Source organism: Bombina bombina, chromosome 1, assembly GCF_027579735.1.
Source record: "Bombina bombina isolate aBomBom1 chromosome 1, aBomBom1.pri, whole genome shotgun sequence".
In the NCBI taxonomy this organism is placed as follows: Eukaryota; Metazoa; Chordata; class Amphibia; order Anura; family Bombinatoridae; genus Bombina; species Bombina bombina.
Window position 1 is genome coordinate 746,833,487 of NC_069499.1, and position 18,185 is coordinate 746,851,671.

General features: G+C 41.6%; 1 protein-coding gene across 1 annotated transcript in view; it reads right to left on the reverse strand.

Annotated features, from left to right (window-relative positions):
* Window positions 1–1,606: 1,606 nt before the first annotated feature.
* Window positions 1,607–18,185, reverse strand: part of SLC9A6 (solute carrier family 9 member A6) — a 227,520-nt gene continuing 210,941 nt past the window's right edge. Inside the window, exon 16 of the mRNA XM_053699267.1 lies at window positions 1,607–2,121. Coding sequence (XP_053555242.1) covers window positions 1,855–2,121 — 267 coding nt within the window. The 3' untranslated portion in view covers window positions 1,607–1,854. The remainder of the gene's footprint in view (window positions 2,122–18,185) is intronic.

The window sequence follows — 18,185 nt, forward strand, 5'->3', positions numbered from 1 at the left end:
GGATAAATTCACCCTCCAATAAACAAGTGCAAGTCCAGGGTTCTGAGCCAAACATTGGCTGGCTCCTTAGCTTAGATGCCTTCTTGTTCAAATAAAGATAGCAAGAGAACGAAGAAAAATTGATAATAGGATTAAAATGAGAAAGTTGCTTAAAATTGCATGCTCTATCTGAATCATGAAAGAAAAAATTTGGGTTCAGTGTCCTTTTTAATGTTTTCGGTATACAAACTGAATACTGAGAAAACATAAGCGATTTCTTTCAAGTTTGCAACTTAGAGCAGTGGTTCTTCCACAGTCATGGGTTGTTAAGGGTTTGGCAGTTCATAATACTGCGGGTCTCGTGGCCAGCAGCAAGACCACACTATTATGACCTCCCTCCTTCCGGCAGGCCTCCTGAAGTAGTGTTGTTAAGCCATAGAAAGACCACACTAACCTGACAGGGTACTTGCTGGTTATTAAGAGGTTAAAAATACGTTTCCGCAACAGTTTAAAGGGATATAAGCAAATTATATTACAACCTTAAGTTTATTCAAACGTGCATAGCAAACAACTTTGTAATAATTATTTTGCCCAAATTGAATTTATGGGATTTCTAATTCTGAGGATTGGAATTGCATACTATAGATAATACAAGCCTAACTCGCTACCTTATGTGGCCTGAAGAGAGGTTATCAGATAATAAACTGTAAAACAATGCTTGGCTTTGTTAACATAAAGACTTTAACTAGCGTTGTCTACTACAATTTAAGTTATCCAAATAAGGCAAGAAATGGGTGGAGTTTGGCTATTGAAAAACAATTGCAGCAAACAGTTTGTTCTGAAATTGTTTGCATTTGGCTGATATTTTATAGAAAAACAACACACAAATATAATGTAATTACAAGATGTTTGCTTACCTTTACTGTATCATTGGTAGAAAAAAAATCTGCTATTTAATTATTCCCATTTTCCTGTAATTTATCCCTAGAAATTGTGGGGCGTAGTAGTTAAGATACTGCAAAACAGTGCACATTTTGCTAACAGGATTACAGTGTCTGACTATTTGAGTAATAAGCACAGTTGTGCTTCTCCAAATACAATAAACACAAGTATTTAATTATAAGGTGTTTTATGTTGCTTACTTACTTTCTTCTAAGTGAGGGTATTGGCGGATATTAAAGGACAAGTTATCGCTATTTATTAAATAAGTTAGAGAGAAAAAAGAGAAAGAAAATGTAGGGGTATGTTTAATTGTGCACCATTTCCCCTATTTACTGTACTAGATTTACAGAATTTACAGTGTCAATTACCGACAATGGATTTTAAATTATTTGTTCATATTTATGAAGGCATTTGACCTAAGTACCATTAATATATTAGAACAAACCCACATTCCAAAATCATTAAATAAAAAAAAATTAAACACATTTAGCATCAAGCTAAACATATAGTTTTGAACTGAATGATGATACATCAAGAGGAATATTTCAAGTAACCGTAAAAAAACAAAAAAAAAACCAAAAAAAAAAAACCACACACACAGACAGACAGACACACAGACATACATTGCCCAAGTTCTTGATATAGCTGTAGTGGTGTGACACACCAGTCCTACAGTCTTGTACAATACTTTCTTAAATGGCTTTACTTAAAGTGCAATGAAATGATTTTCCAGAATGAAGAAGAAAAAAAAGTTAACAATGAACTTGATCTTCACAATCAATGGCATAAAAATGAATAATAACGGAGTTAACCTTCCCTATGCCATACAAATAGCGTTTATACAGCTCACACAATCACAGCCATGCATTAGGTAGTACACTATACCACAGAATACACAAAGTATTTTTTTGAAAATATAGGAGATTGAAAAGTTTACATGGGGCTCGGCCTTCTGATAACTGGAAGGCTCACAGGAGCTTCGCATTCTTCCATAACTAGACGTGTGCCTCTTATGACAAGTTCATGATCGCCACTGGTCAGCTCTCTGTCAATTGCATCTTCAGAGTTATTTACAACACCCCTTCTTGAATTGCCAGTAGCTAAGGACTCTGTGTTCACTGTTGAATCTCCATACGTTAAACTGATATCACCATCAGTCAAAATGAGATCAGAATCGTCGTCCTTGAGTTGCTCCTGGTTCTGAAATGAGATATACAATCAACTTCCTGTACTTGGAAGGATACAGATGTTAACTGCAAGGCCTTACAAGTAGTAAACTACGCTCCCATTTAAATTGTAGCGCTCTTGGATGCTAGATTTATGAATTTGGTGTATTTTCTAAACAACAATTTATAACACTGGTATTTTGTGCTAATTATAACATTATTCCTTTATGCTCAGAATGCCGGTACATGAAGGTGGGCTATAATATAAACAATAGCAAACTCCATTAGAAAAAGCAGAAACTTCCCAGATACTTATGACCTGACCTCCTTTTATTAGCTCCACAACAGCCTCAAGGCCAAGGAAAAAAACACACAAAACAAGATACATGAAAAGGGTAGACACTACAAGAAACCAGCACCCACCACAAAACAAATAATGCACACATATTAACCCCTTAATGACACACGTCTTACAGGGTACGTCATACACAAACTGGTCATTAAAGACCAACGACGTACAGGAGTTTAAAGCGTCTGGAAGCGATCCTGATCACTTCCAGCCGCTTTCAAGGTATTGCCGTGATGCCTCGATATTGAGGCATCACTGCAATACCTTTTTTGGCTCACTGATTCAGACAGAGTCACTCTGTGGCCCTCTCTTCATCGGCCAGTGATGGTGCTGATCGATGGTGGGTGGGAGCAGTAGCAAGGAGGCGGGTGGGCGGCCCATTGTTGGAGGGACTTCCGGATGTTGTCCGTGCAGAGTGCACAAGTGATCGGGAGTGCGCGGGGCATGCTTACGCGCTCCATTAAGTCCGGTGAAGGTGGAGGTAGAGGGAGGGAAGGAGAGGGTGGAAAATAAACAACTCTAAAGGGATCTGGGAGGGTAGGAGGTTGGGGGCAGCTACACTACAGAAAATTAGGGTTTCACCAAACTGGACAATTAGTTGCTTCTTAACTAATTAATTAGTTAATCTTAATTAACCTCTTCACTGCTGGGCATAATACAAGTGTGGTGCGCAGTGGCATTTAGCGGCCTTCTAATTACCAAAAAGCAACACCAAAGCCATATATGTCTGCTATTTCTGAAGAAAGGGGATCCCAGATAAGCATTTACAACCATTTGTGCCATAATTGCACAAGCTAATTTTCACAAATTTTAGGTTTCTCACTGAAAATTATTTACAAAGTTTGCAAAAAAAGTTTGCAAAAAAAGTTTGCAAAAAAAGTTTGCAAAAAAAGTTTGCTAAAAAGTTTGCTAAAAAGTTTGCTAAAAAGTTTGCTAAAAAGTTTGCTAAAAAGTTTGTTATTTTTTTTTTTTTTTTTATTGCATTTGGTGGTGAAATGGTGGCATGAAATATACTAAAATGGGCCTAGATCAATACTTTGGGTTGTCTACTAACAAAAAAAATGATATACATGTAAAGGGATATTTAGGGATTCCTGACAGATATCAGTGTTACAACGTAACTATCCCTAATTTTGAAGAAAAAAAAATGGTTTGGAAATAGCAAAGTGCTTCTTGTATTTATTGCCCTATAACTTGCAAAAAAAGAAAAGAACATGTAAACATTGGGTATTTCTAAACTCAGGATAAAATTTAGAAACTATTTAGCATGGGTGTTTTTTAGTGGTTGTAGATGTGTAACAGATTGCGTGGGTCAAAGTTAGAAAAAGTGTGTTTTTTTCAAGTTTTTCCATCATATTTTATATTTTTTTATAGTAAATTATAAGATATGATGAAAATAATGGAATCTTTAGACAGTCCATTTAATGGCGAGAAAAACGGTATATAATATGTGTGGGTACAGTAAATGAGTAAGAGGAAAATTACAGCTAAACACAAACACCGCAAAAATGTAAAAATAGCCCTGGTCCTTAAGGGTAAGAAAATTGAAAATGTCCTTGTCCTTAAGGGGCTAAATTCCTCTCAGCACAGAAAATAGTCAATAAGATGGGACAGAAAAACTAAACAAAATCCCTTATGTTATGTCTATCATTACAGAACTTAAGCTATTCTATACTATAAACCAGGAGAGCCCTGGATTTAGTGAAATGAGATCCACATTATTTGTGAAGTTTGTTACTGTGATCTACTTGTACTATAAACAAGATGTCCGTGAGTTTAATTGAGACTAACTCATGAAAATACCTGTAATTTACTTGCAGAACATTTATATATATGAATTATCCTACCAGAATTTAAAGGGACATTAAACTGCTGGGTACAACTACAGTAGGTTGGCTAGAACTCACCATGGTATTGTTTATCCTCCTGTGTCTGCAGCTCTCTTTACAGTTATCTTATTTTACTTTCTTAAAATAAGGGAAGCTTAGTGAAGATCGGCATCTTCACACTGGGTGCCCCATCTTGGAGCTTATGTATTCTTGCACCTTGAGACAGAAGCGGTGCAAATTAACAGATCACAGACGTCTTTTTGACAAGATATATTGTGTACAGTTTTGATTGCATCAATACAGAGGATTTTACAGTGGCCTCTTGCTCTGTATAAGTGCTTTTTTATATTTTTGTTATGTAACTTCTATTGCTTCAGCAAAACCAAAGTGCAAGGTACAGTCTTCAAAAAGCACTGATTTTCAAATGATCACCACTTCTATCATGGGGTGCAAGAATGTGTGCGTCCGAAGATGGCAGCTTCCAGTATAAAGAGCTTCTCCAACTGTTTGCACTAATGGATTAATATAAGAGAACGGCTTTGAAGAGAGCTGCAGGCACAGGAGGGAAAATAATAGCATGGTGAGTAGATGTCCTGTTGCTTTAGTTGTGCCCCTGCAATATCCATTGAAGAGGTTGATGCAGCCACAAGTAAATAAATTACATATGTATTCAATTGTTTTCACTTTTGATCACCTATACAACAGCCATAATGCAGAATTTATAACCTTGTATCTGCTATATAAACTATCAGCTTGTAAAAGGTAATCCCTTATTGAGAGTGAGACTGAATGAGATAAGTGGCAGCGCCAACCTCAGGAGTCAGGGGGTGGGGCACAGAGCACATGCAACAAATACCCAATAATATTAAAAAAGTGCCCATACTGTTTGACCAATAGCAACTGTAGGTACTATTTTTGTTGACTTTATAGAAGCTGTAAAATGTATGTTGCTGCTGTAAAAATAAAAGTACTTTTTTTTAAAGAAAAGTACCCATAACTATATGTAACTATACCTAGAGCACTTTATCTATATACATATATACATTTTTGAGATGCTTATAAGATAAAATATCCAATGGATCCAAGCTTGCCCAGCAAGGTTAAGTGGTATAGTACAGCAAAAAAAAAAAGAAAAGAAAAAAAAAAAAGAAAAGAAAAACATAAATGATGCTTACCAGATAATTTCCTTTCCTTCTGTACAGGGAGTCCACAGCTGCATTCCTTACTTGTGGGAATACTGAAACTGGCCACCAGGAGGAGGCAAAAACACCCCAGCCAAAGGCTTAAATACCTCCCCCACTTCCCTCATCCCCCAGTCATTCTGCCGAGGGGACAAGGAACAGTAGGAGAAATATCAGGGTGAAAAAAGGTGTCAGAAGAATAAATTAAAATTAAAATTTAGGGCCGCCCATCGGAGAACACGACAGGAGCTGTGGACTATCCCTGTACAAAAAGAAAGGACATTATCTGGTAAGCATAATTTATGTTTCTCTTGTTAAGTGTATCCAGTCCACGGATCATCCATTACTTATGGGATATTAACTCCTCCCAAACAGGAAGTGCAAGAGGATTCACCCAGCAGAGCTGCTATATAGCTCCTCCCCTAACTGCCATTACCAGTCATTCTCTTGCACCCAACGAATAGATAGGATGTGTGAGAGGACTGTGGTGATTATACTTAGTTTCATACCTTCAATCAAAAGTTTGTTATTTTATAATAGCACCGGAGTGTGTTATTCCTTCTCTGGTAGAATTTGAAGAAGAATCTACCTGAGTTTTTCTATGATTTTAGCCGGAGTAGTTAAGATCATATTGCTGTTTCTTGGCCATCTGAGGAGAGGTAAACTTCAGATCAGGGGACAGCGGGCAGATTAATCTGCAAAGAGGTATGTAGCAGCTTATTATTTTCTGACAATGGAATTGATGAGAAAATTCTGCCATACCGATATAATGTAAACTCAGCCTTAAATGCAGTAGCAGCAACTGGTATCAGGCTGTCATGTATGTATATTTTACACTTCAGTATTCTGGGGAATGGCACTTCACTGGAATTATACTGTATGCATAAAACTTTAGCCTAATTTGCAGGGACTAGCAACAGGCTTTTTAATAAAACTCAATTTATTAATGTTAAACGTTTTTTGCTGGCATGTAAAATCGTTTAATTTTCTGAGGTACTGGGTGAAAAAATGTTTTGGGCACTATTTTTTTCCACTTGGCAGTCGTTTTATTTAATTTATGACAGTTTACTGATCTCTCTCACTGTTATGTGTGAGGGGGAGAGGTGCTTTTGCTACGCATCAGAAGTTTATTGTCTTCCCTGCATGATCCGGTTCAGAACTCAGGGGTCTTCAAAACTTGTTTTGAGTGAGGTAATCACTCACAGCAGAGCTGTGAGATTGTAGTTGACTGTGATAAAAAAAACGTTTATTTCTGTATTTTTTTTTTAATTTTTTTCTGCTATGAGGGTTAGTTATCCTTTGCTAATGGGAGCAATCCTTTGCTAAAATTGTGTTTTTTACAAAGATTTGATGCTATAACTTTTCAGTTTATTAATTTTCAACTGTCATAACTTTTTCTGTGCTTCTTATAGGCACAGTACGTTTTCATATTATAGTAAATTACTTGAAAAGTATTTCCAAGTTGCTAGTTTATTTGCTAGTGTGTTAAACATGTCTGATTCAGAGGAAGATATCTGTGCTATATGTGCTAAAGCCAAAGTGGAGCCCAATAGAAATTTATGTACTAACTGTATTGATGCTACTTTAAATAAAAGTCAATCTGTACAAATTGAACATATTTCACCAAACAACGAGGGGAGAGTTATGCCGACTAACTCGCCTCACGTGTCAGTACCTGCATCTCCCGCTCGGGAGGTGCGTGATATTGTAGCGCCGAGTACATCTGGGCGGCCATTACAAATCACATTACAGGATATGGCTACTGTTATGACTGAAGTTTTGGCTAAATTACCAGAACTAAGAGGTAAGCGTGATCACTCTGGGTGAGAACAGAGTGCGCTGATAATATTAGGGCCATGTCAGACACTGCGTCACAATTTGCAGAACATGAGGACGGAGAGCTTCATTCTGCGGGTGACGGTTCTGATCCAAACAAACTGGATTCAGATATTTCAAATTTTAAATTTAAGCTGGAAAACCTCTGTGTATTACTAGGGGAGGTGTTAGCGGCTCTGAATGATTGTAACACAGTTGCAATACCAGAGAAAATGTGTAGGTTGGATAAATATTTTGCGGTACCGGCGAGTACTGACGTTTTTCCTATACCTAAGAGACTTACTGAAATTGTTACTAAGGAGTGGGATAGACCCGGTGTGCCGTTCTCACCCCCTCCGATATTTAGAAAGATGTTTCCAATAGACGCCACCACACGGGACTTATGGCAAACGGTCCCTAAGGTGGAGGGAGCAGTTTCTACTTTAGCTAAGCGTACCACTATCCCGGTGGAGGATAGCTGTGCCTTTTCAGATCCAATGGATAAAAAGTTAGAGGGTTACCTTAAGAAAATGTTTGTTCAACAAGGTTTTATATTGCAACCTCTTGCATGCATTGCGCCTGTCACGGCTGCAGCAGCATTTTGGTTTGAGTCTCTGGAAGAGACACTTGAATCAGCTCCATTAGATGAGATTACACACAAGCTTAAAGCCCTTAAGTTAGCTAACTCATTTATTTCAGATGCCGTAGTACATTTAACTAAACTTACGGCTAAGAATTCCGGATTCGCCATTCAGGCACGCAGAGCACTGTGGCTAAAATCCTGGTCAGCTGACGTTACTTCTAAATCTAAATTGCTTAATATACCTTTCAAAGGGCAGACCTTATTCGGGCCCGGGTTGAAAGAAATTATCGCTGACATTACAGGAGGTAAAGGCCATGCCCTGCCTCAAGACAGAGCCAAACCTAAGGCTAGACAGTCTAATTTTCGTTCCTTTCGTAATTTCAAAGCAGGAGCAGCATCAACTTCCTCTGCACCAAAACAGGAAGGAGCTGTTGCTCGCTACAGACAAGGCTGGAGACCTAACCAGTCCTGGAACAAGGGCAAGCAGGCCAGGAAACCTGCTGCTGCCCCTAAGACAGCATGTATCGAGGGCCCCCGATCCGGGAACGGATCTAGTGGGGGGCAGACTTTCTCTCTTCGCCCAGGCTTGGGCAAGAGATGTCCAGGATCCCTGGGCGTTAGAGATCATATCTCAGGGATACCTTCTAGACTTCAAATTCTCTCCCCCAAGAGGGAGATTTCATCTGTCAAGGTTGTCAACAAACCAAATAAAGAAAGAGGCGTTTCTACGCTGCATACAAGATCTTTTATTAATGGGAGTGATCCATCCGGTTCCGCAGTCGGAACAAGGACAAGGGTTTTACTCAAATCTGTTTGTGGTTCCCAAAAAAGAGGGAACTTTCAGGCCAATCTTGGATTTAAAGATCCTAAACAAATTCCTAAGAGTTCCATCGTTCAAAATGGAAACTATTCGGACAATTTTACCCATGATCCAAAATGGTCAGTACATGACCACAGTGGATTTAAAGGATGCTTACCTTCACATACCGATTCACAAAGATCATTACCGGTATCTAAGGTTTGCCTTTCTAGACAGGCATTACCAGTTTGTAGCTCTTCCATTCGGATTGGCTACGGCTCCGAGAATCTTCACAAAGGTTCTGGGTGCTCTTCTGGTGGTACTAAGACCGCGAGGAATTGCGGTAGCTCCGTACCTAGACGACATTCTGATACAAGCTTCAAGCTTTCAAACTGCCAAGTCTCATACAGAGTTAGTACTGGCATTTCTAAGGTCGCATGGATGGAAGGTGAACGAAAAGAAGAGTTCTCTCTTTCCACTCACAAGAGTTCCCTTCTTGGGGACTCTTATAGATTCTGTAGAAATGAAGATTTACCTGACAGAAGACAGGTTAACAAAGCTTCAAAATGCATGCCGTGTCCTTCATTCCATTCAACACCCGTCAGTAGCTCAATGCATGGAGGTGATCGGCTTAATGGTAGCAGCAATGGACATAGTACCCTTTGCACGCCTACATCTCAGACCGCTGCAATTGTGCATGCTAAGTCAGTGGAATGGGGATTACTCAGACTTGTCCCCTACTCTGAATCTGGATCAAGAGACCAGAAATTCTCTTCTATGGTGGCTTTCTCGCCACATCTGTCCAGGGTGATGCCATTCAGCAGGCCGGACTGGACAATTGTAACAGACGCCAGCCTACTAGGTTGGGGCGCTGTCTGGAATTCTCTGAAGGCTCAGGGACAATGGAATCAGGAGGAGAGTCTCCTACCAATAAACATTCTGGAATTGAGAGCAGTTCTCAATGCCCTTCTGGCTTGGCCCCAGTTAACAACTCGGGGGTTCATCAGGTTTGTCGGACAACATCACGACTGTAGCTTACATCAACCATCAGGGAGGGACAAGAAGCTCCCTAGCAATGATGGAAGTATCAAAGATAATTCGCTGGGCAGAGTCTCACTCTTGCCACCTGTCAGCAATCCACATCCCGGGAGTGGAGAACTGGGAGGCGGATTTCTTAAGTCGTCAGACTTTTCATCCGGGGGAGTGGGAACTTCATCCGGAGGTCTTTGCCCAAATACTTCGACGTTGGGGCAAACCAGAGATAGATCTCATGGCATCTCGACAGAACGCCAAGCTTCCTCGTTACGGGTCCAGATCCAGGGATCCGGGAGCGGTTCTGATAGATGCTTTGACAGCACCTTGGACCTTCGGGATGGCTTATGTGTTTCCACCCTTCCCGATGCTTCCTCGATTGATTGCCAGAATCAAACAGGAGAGAGCATCAGTGATTCTAATAGCACCTGCATGGCCACGCAGGACTTGGTATGCAGATCTAGTGGACATGTCATCCTGTCCACCTTGGTCGCTACCTCTGAAACAGGACCTTCTGATCCAGGGTCCCTTCAAACATCAAAATCTAATTTCTCTGAAGCTGACTGCTTGGAAATTGAACGCTTGATTTTATCAAAACGTGGTTTTTCTGAGTCAGTTATTGATACCTTAATACAGGCTAGGAAGCCTGTTACCAGAAAGATTTACCATAAGATATGGCGCAAATACTTATATTGGTGCGAATCCAAGAGTTACTCATGGAGTAAGGTTAGGATTCCGAGGATATTGTCTTTTCTACAAGAAGGTTTAGAAAAGGGTTTATCCGCTAGTTCCTTAAAGGGACAGATTTCAGCTCTGTCCATTCTTTTACACAAACGTCTGTCAGAAGTTCCGGACGTTCAAGCTTTTTGTCAGGCTTTAGCTAGGATCAAGCCTGTGTTTAAAACTGTTGCTCCACCATGGAGTTTGAACTTAGTTCTTAATGTTTTACAGGGGGTTCCATTTGAACCCCTTCATTCCATTGATATCAAGTTGTTATCTTGGAAAGTTCTGTTTTTAATGGCGATTTCCTCGGCTCGAAGAGTCTCTGAGTTATCTGCCTTACATTGTGATTCTCCTTATCTGATTTTTCATTCAGACAAGGTAGTTCTGCGTACTAAACCTGGGTTCCTACCTAAGGTGGTCACTAACAGGAATATCAATCAAGAGATTGTGGTTCCATCTTTGTGTCCTAATCCTTCTTCGAAAAAGGAACGTCTGCTACACAATCTAGATGTAGTCCGTGCCCTGAAATTTTATCTACAGGCAACTAAGGATTTTCGACAAACGTCTTCCCTGTTTGTCGTTTATTCTGGTCAGAGGAGAGGTCAAAAAGCTTCGGCTACCTCTCTCTCCTTTTGGCTTCGTAGCATAATACGGTTAGCCTATGAGACTGCTGGACAGCAGCCTCCTGAAAGAATTACAGCACATTCTACTAGAGCTGTGGCTTCCACTTGGGCCTTTAAGAATGAGGCTTCTGTTGAACAGATTTGCAAGGCTGCAACTTGGTCTTCTCTTCATACTTTTTCCAAATTTTACAAATTTGACACTTTTGCTTCTTCGGAGGCTGTTTTTGGGAGAAAGGTTCTTCAGGCAGTGGTTCCTTCCGTATAAAGAGCCTGCCTGTCCCTCCCGTCATCCGTGTACTTTAGCTTTGGTATTGGTATCCCATAAGTAATGGATGATCCGTGGACTGGATACACTTAACAAGAGAAAACATAATTTATGCTTACCTGATAAATTTATTTCTCTTGTAGTGTATCCAGTCCACGGCCCGCCCTGTCACTTTAAGGCAGGTAATTTTTCCATTAAACTACTGTCACCACTGCACCCTATGGTTTTCCTTTCTCTGCATGTTTTCGGTCGAATGACTGGTAATGGCAGTTAGGGGAGGAGCTATATAGCAGCTCTGCTGGGTGAATCCTCTTGCACTTCCTGTTTGGGAGGAGTTAATATCCCATAAGTAATGGATGATCCGTGGACTGGATACACTACAAGAGAAATAAATTTATCAGGTAAGCATAAATTATGTTTTTCCTTCTTAATACAGGAAGAGTCCACAGCTTCATTCCTTACTTGTGGTAAATTATACCCAAGCTCCAGAGGACACTAAATGCTAACGGGAGGGTAAAAAGAGAGGCGGCCCCTAATCTGAGGGCACCACAGCCTGGAAAACCTTTCCCCAGAAGGCTGCTTCAGCAGAAACAAAAACATCAAACTTGTAAAAAGTATGTAAGGAGGACCAGGTAGCCGCAGCCCGTATTACAAATCTGATCCATAGAGGCCTCATTTTTGAAAGGCCCAAGAGGAAGCCACTGCTCTCGTAGAATGAGCCGTAATCCACTGAGGAGGGTTAAGACCCGCTAACTCATATGCTAAGCGGATGATACACCTCAACCAAAAAATAAGGAAGTCGAAGAGGCCCTCTGACCCATACGCTTCCCAGAATAGATAACAAACAGAGAAGAAGTTTGTCTAAATTCCTTTGTAGCCTGAAGATAGAACTTTAAGGCACGAACCACATCCAGATTATGCAGTAAACGTTCCTTTGATAAAGGAGGATTTAGGACATAAGAAAGCAACCACAATTTCTTGATTGATGTTGCGATTTGATACAACCTTAGGAAGAAATCCTAACTTGGTTCGTAGAACAGCCTTATCAGCATGGAACACCAGATAAGGAGGGTCGCATTGCAAGGCAGCAATCTCAGAGACTCTGCGTGCAGAAGCAATAGCTAGTAGAAAAGAACCTTCCAAGACAAACAACTTAATGTAAACCTCATGCATAGGCTCAAACGGAGCCCGTTGCAAACATTAAGAACAAGATTTAAACTGCAAGGAGGAGCATTAGATCTAAACATCGGCCTGTTCCTGGTCACAACCTTAAAGGGTCAGTAAACATAGAAAATAATGTTATATAATTCGGCACATAGTGCAGAATTATATAACATATTAGTGCTAGATTTATATAACCTAATATTGCCTGCAAAGTTTTATTAAAAAAACATAATTTATGCTTACCTGATAAATGTATTTCTCTTGTAGTGTATCCAGTCCACGGATCATCCATTACTTGTGGGATATTCTCCTTCCCAACAGGAAGTTGCAAGAGGATCACCCACAGCAGAGCTGCTATATAGCTCCTCCCCTCACTGCCATATCCAGTCATTCGACCGAAACAAGCCGAGAAAGGAGAAACCATAGGGTGCAGTGGTGACTGTAGTTTAATTAAAATGTAGACCTGCCTTAAAAGGACAGGGCGGGCCGTGGACTGGATACACTACAAGAGAAATAAATTTATCAGGTAAGCATAAATTTATGTTTTCTCTTGTTAAGTGTATCCAGTCCACGGATCATCCATTACTTGTGGGATACCAATACCAAAGCTAAAGTACACGGATGATGGGAGGGACAAGGCAGGCACTTAAACGGAAGGAACCACTGCCTGTGGAACCTTTCTCCCAAAAACCGCCTCCGAAGAAGCAAAAGTATCAAATTTGGAAAATTTGGAAAAGGTGTGAAGCGAAGACCAAGTCGCAGCCTTGCAAATCTGTTCAACAGAAGCCTCATTTTTAAAGGCCCAGGTGGAAGCCACAGCTCTAGTAGAATTAGCTGTAATCCTTTCAGGGGGCTGCTGTCCAGCAGTCTCATAGGCTAAACGGATTATACTCCGAAGCCAAAAAGAAAGAGAGGTTGCAGAGGCCTTTTGACCTCTCCTCTGTCCAGAATAAACAACAAACAGGTTAGATGTTTCACGAAAATCTTTAGTAGCTTGTAAGTAAAACTTCAAGGCACGAACTACGTCTAGATTATGCAAAAGACGTTCCTTCTTTGAAGAAGGATTAGGACATAATGATGGAACAACAATCTCTCGATTGATATTCTTGTTAGAAACCACCTTGGGTAAAAACCCAGGTTTTGTACGCAGAACTACTTTATCTGAATGAAATATCAGATAAGGAGAATCACAATGTAAGGCAGATAACTCAGAGACTCTTCGAGCCGAGGAAATAGCCATCAGAAACAGAACTTTCTATGATAGAAGGTTGATATCAATAGAATGAAGGGGTTCAAACGGAACCCCTTGAAGAACTTTAAGAACCAAGTTTAAGCTCCATGGAGGAGCAACAGGTTTAAACACAGGCTTAATTCTAACTAACTGACAAAATGCTTGTGTAAAAGAATAGACAGAGCAGAAATCTGTCCCTTTAAAGAACTAGCTGATAATCCTTTGTCCAAACCCTCTTGGAGGAAGGACAATATCCTAGGAATCCTAACCCTACTCCATGAGTAATTCTTGGATTCACACCAATGAAGATATTTACGCCATATCTTGTGGTAGATTTTCCTGGTGACAGGCTTTTGTGCCTGTATTAAGGTATCAATGACTGACTCGGAGAAGCCACGCTTTGATAGGATCAAGCGTTCAATCTCCATGCAGTCAGTGGACCTTGTATTAGAAGGTCTTGTCTCAGAGGCAGAGTCCATGGTGGAAAGGATGACATGTCCACTAGGTCTGCATACCAGGTCCGATGCTCTCTCTTGACTGATTTTGGCAATCAGTCGAGGGAGCAGAGGAAACGGTGGAAACACATAAGCCAGGTTGAAGAACCAAGGAGCTGCTAGAGCATCTATCAGCATTGCTTCTGGGTCCCTGGACCTGGATCCGTAACAAGGAAGCTTGGCGTTCTGGCGAGACGCCATGAGATCCAGTTCTGGTTTGCCCCAACGATGGAGCAATTGAGCAAACACCTACGGATGGAGCTCCCACTCCCCCGGATGAAAAGTCTGACGACTTAGAAAATCCGCCTCCCAGTTCTCTACGCCCGGGATATGGATCGCTGATAGGTGGCAAGAGTGAGTCTCTGCCCAGCGAATTATCTTGGAGACTTCCGACATTGCTAGTGAACTCCTGGTTCCCCCTTGATGGTTGATGTAAGCCACAGTCGTGATGTTGTCCGACTGAAATCTGATGAACCTCAGTGTTGCTAACTGAGGCCAAGCTAGAAGAGCATTGAATAACATAATTTATGCTTACCTGATAAATTCCTTTCTTCTGTAGTGTGATCAGTCCACGGGTCATCATTACTTCTGGGATATTACTCCTCCCCAACAGGAAGTGCAAGAGGATTCACCCAGCAGAGCTGCATATAGCTCCTCCCCTCTACGTCACTCCCAGTCATTCGACCAAGGACCAACGAGAAAGGAAAAGCCAAGGGTGAAGTGGTGACTGGAGTATAAATTAAAAAATATTTACCTGCCTTAAAAACAGGGCGGGCCGTGGACTGATCACACTACAGAAGAAAGGAATTTATCAGGTAAGCATAAATTATGTTTTCTTCTGTTAAGTGTGATCAGTCCACGGGTCATCATTACTTCTGGGATACCAATACCAAAGCAAAAGTACACGGATGACGGGAGGGATAGGCAGGCTCTTTATACAGAAGGAACCACTGCCTGAAGAACCTTTCTCCCAAAAATAGCCTCCGATGAAGCAAAAGTGTCAAATTTGTAAAATTTGGCAAAAGTATGAAGCGAAGACCAAGTTGCAGCCTTGCAAATCAGTTCAACAGAGGCCTCATTCTTGAAGGCCCAAGTGGAAGCCACAGCTCTAGTAGAATGAGCTGTAATTCTTTCAGGAGGCTGCTGTCCAGCAGTCTCATAAGCTAAACGAATTATGCTACGAAGCCAAAAAGAAAGAGAGGTAGCGGAAGCTTTTTGACCTCTCCTCTGCCCAGAGTAAATGACAAACAGAGAAGACGTTTGTCGAAATTCCTTAGTTGCCTGTAAGTAAAATTTTAGAGCACGGACTACATCCAGGTTGTGCAGTAGACGTTCCTTCTTTGAAGAAGGATTTGGGCATAAAGAAGGAACAACAATCTCTTGATTGATATTCCTGTTAGTAACTACCTTAGGTAAGAACCCAGGTTTAGTACGCAGGACTACCTTATCCGAATGAAAAATCAAATAAGGAGAATCACAATGTAAGGCTGATAATTCAGAGACTCTTCGAGCCGAGGAAATAGCCATTAAAAATAGAACTTTCCAAGATAACAACTTTATATCAATGGAATGAAGGGGTTCAAACGGAACGCCCTGTAAAACATTAAGAACAAGGTTTAAACTCCATGGTGGAGCAACAGTTTTAAACACAGGCTTAATCCTGGCCAAAGCCTGACAAAAAGCCTGGACGTCAGGAACTTCTGACAGACGTTTGTGTAACAGAATGGACAGAGCTAAGATCTGTCCCTTTAAAGAACTAGCAGATAAACCCTTTTCTAAACCTTCTTGTAGAAAAGACAATATCCTAGGAATCCTAACTTTACTCCAAGAGTAACCTTTGGATTCACACCAATATAGGTATTTACGCCATATCTTATGGTAAATCTTTCTGGTAACAGGTTTCCTAGCCTGTATTAAGGTATCAATAACTGACTCAGAAAACCCACGTCTTGATAAAATCAAGCGTTCAATTTCCAAGCAGTCAGCTTCAGAGAAGTTAGATTTTGATGTTTGAAGGGACCCTGTATCAGAAGGTCCTGTTTCAGAGGTAGAGACCAAGGTGGACAGGATGACATGTCCAACAGGTCTGCATACCAAGTCCTGCGTGGCCACGCAGGTGCTATTAGAATCACTGATGCTCTCTCTTGTTTGATTCTGGCAATCAATCGAGGAAGCAACGGGAAGGGTGGAAACACGTAAGCCATCCTGAAGTCCGAAGGTGCTGTCAGAGCATCTATCAGGACTGCTCCTGGATCCCTGGATCTGGACCCGTAACGAGGAAGCTTGGCGTTCTGTCGAGACGCCATGAGATCTATCTCTGGTTTGCCCCAACGTCGAAGTATTTGGGCAAAGACCTCCGGATGAAGTTCCCACTCCCCCGGATGAAAAGTCTGACGACTTAAGAAATCCGCCTCCCAGTTCTCCACTCCCGGGATGTGGATTGCTGACAGGTGGCAAGAGTGAGACTCTGCCCAGCGAATTATCTTTGATACTTCCATCATAGCTAGGGAGCTTCTTGTCCCTCCCTGATGGTTGATGTAAGCTACAGTCGTGATGTTGTCCGACTGAAACCTGATGAACCCCCGAGTAGTCAACTGGGGCCAAGCCAGGAGGGCATTGAGAACTGCTCTCAATTCCAGAATGTTTATTGGCAGGAGACTCTCCTCCTGACTCCATTGTCCCTGAGCCTTCAGAGAATTCCAGACGGCACCCCAACCTAGAAGGCTGGCGTCTGTTGTTACAATTGTCCAGTCTGGTCTGCTGAATGGCATCCCCCTGGACAGATGTGGCCGAGAAAGCCACCATAGAAGAGAATTTCTGGTCTCTTGATCCAGATTCAGAGAAGGGGATAAGTCTGAGTAATCCCCATTCCACTGACTTAGCATGCACAGTTGCAGTGGTCTGAGGTGTAAGCGTGCAAAGGGTACTATGTCCATTGCCGCTACCATTAAGCCGATTACCTCCATGCATTGAGCCACTGACGGGTGTTGAATGGAATGAAGGGTGCGGCAAGCACTTTGAAGTCTTGTTAGCCTGTTCTCTGTCAGGTAAATCTTCATTTCTACAGAATCTATAAGAGTCCCCAGGAAGGGAACTCTTGTGAGTGGAACGAGTGAACTTTTCTTTTCGTTCACCTTCCATCCATGTGACCTTAGAAATGCAAGCACTAACTCTGTATGAGACTTGGCAGTTTGAAAGCTTGAAGCTTGTATCAGAATGTCGTCTAGGTATGGAGCTACCGAGATTCCCCGCGATCTTAGTACCGCCAGAAGAGCACCCAGAACCTTTGTGAAGATTCTTGGAGCTGTAGCCAATCCGAATGGAAGAGCCACAAACTGGTAATGCCTGTCTAGGAAGGCAAACCTTAGGTACCGATAATGATCTTTGTGAATCGGTATGTGAAGGTAAGCATCTTTTAAATCTACAGTGGTCATGTACTGACCATCTTGGATCATAGGTAAAATTGTCCGAATAGTCTCCATCTTGAACGATGGAACTCTTAGGAATTTGTTTAGGATCTTTAAGTCCAGGATTGGTCTGAAAGTTCCCTCTTTTTTGGGAACCACAAACAGATTTGAGTAAAACCCCTGTCCCTGTTCTGATCGTGGAACTGGATGGATTACTCCCATTAACAAGAGCTCTTGTACGCAGCGTAGAAACGCCTCTTTCTTTGTCTGGATTGTTGACAATCTTGACAGATGAAATCTATCTCTTGGAGGAGAGTATTTGAAGTCCAGAAGGTATCCCTGAGATATTATCTCTAGCGCCCAGGGATCCTGAACATCTCTTGCCCAAGCCTGGGCGAAGAGAGAAAGTCTGCCCCCCACTAGATCCGATCCCGGATCGGGGGCCCTCAATTCATGCTGTTTTAGGGGCAGCAGCAGGTTTCCTAGTCTGCTTGCCCTTGTTCCAGGACTGGTTAGGTTTCCAGCCTTGTCTGTAGCGAGCAACAGCTCCTTCCTGTTTTGGTGCAGAGGAAGTTGATGCTGCTCCTGCTTTGAAATTACGAA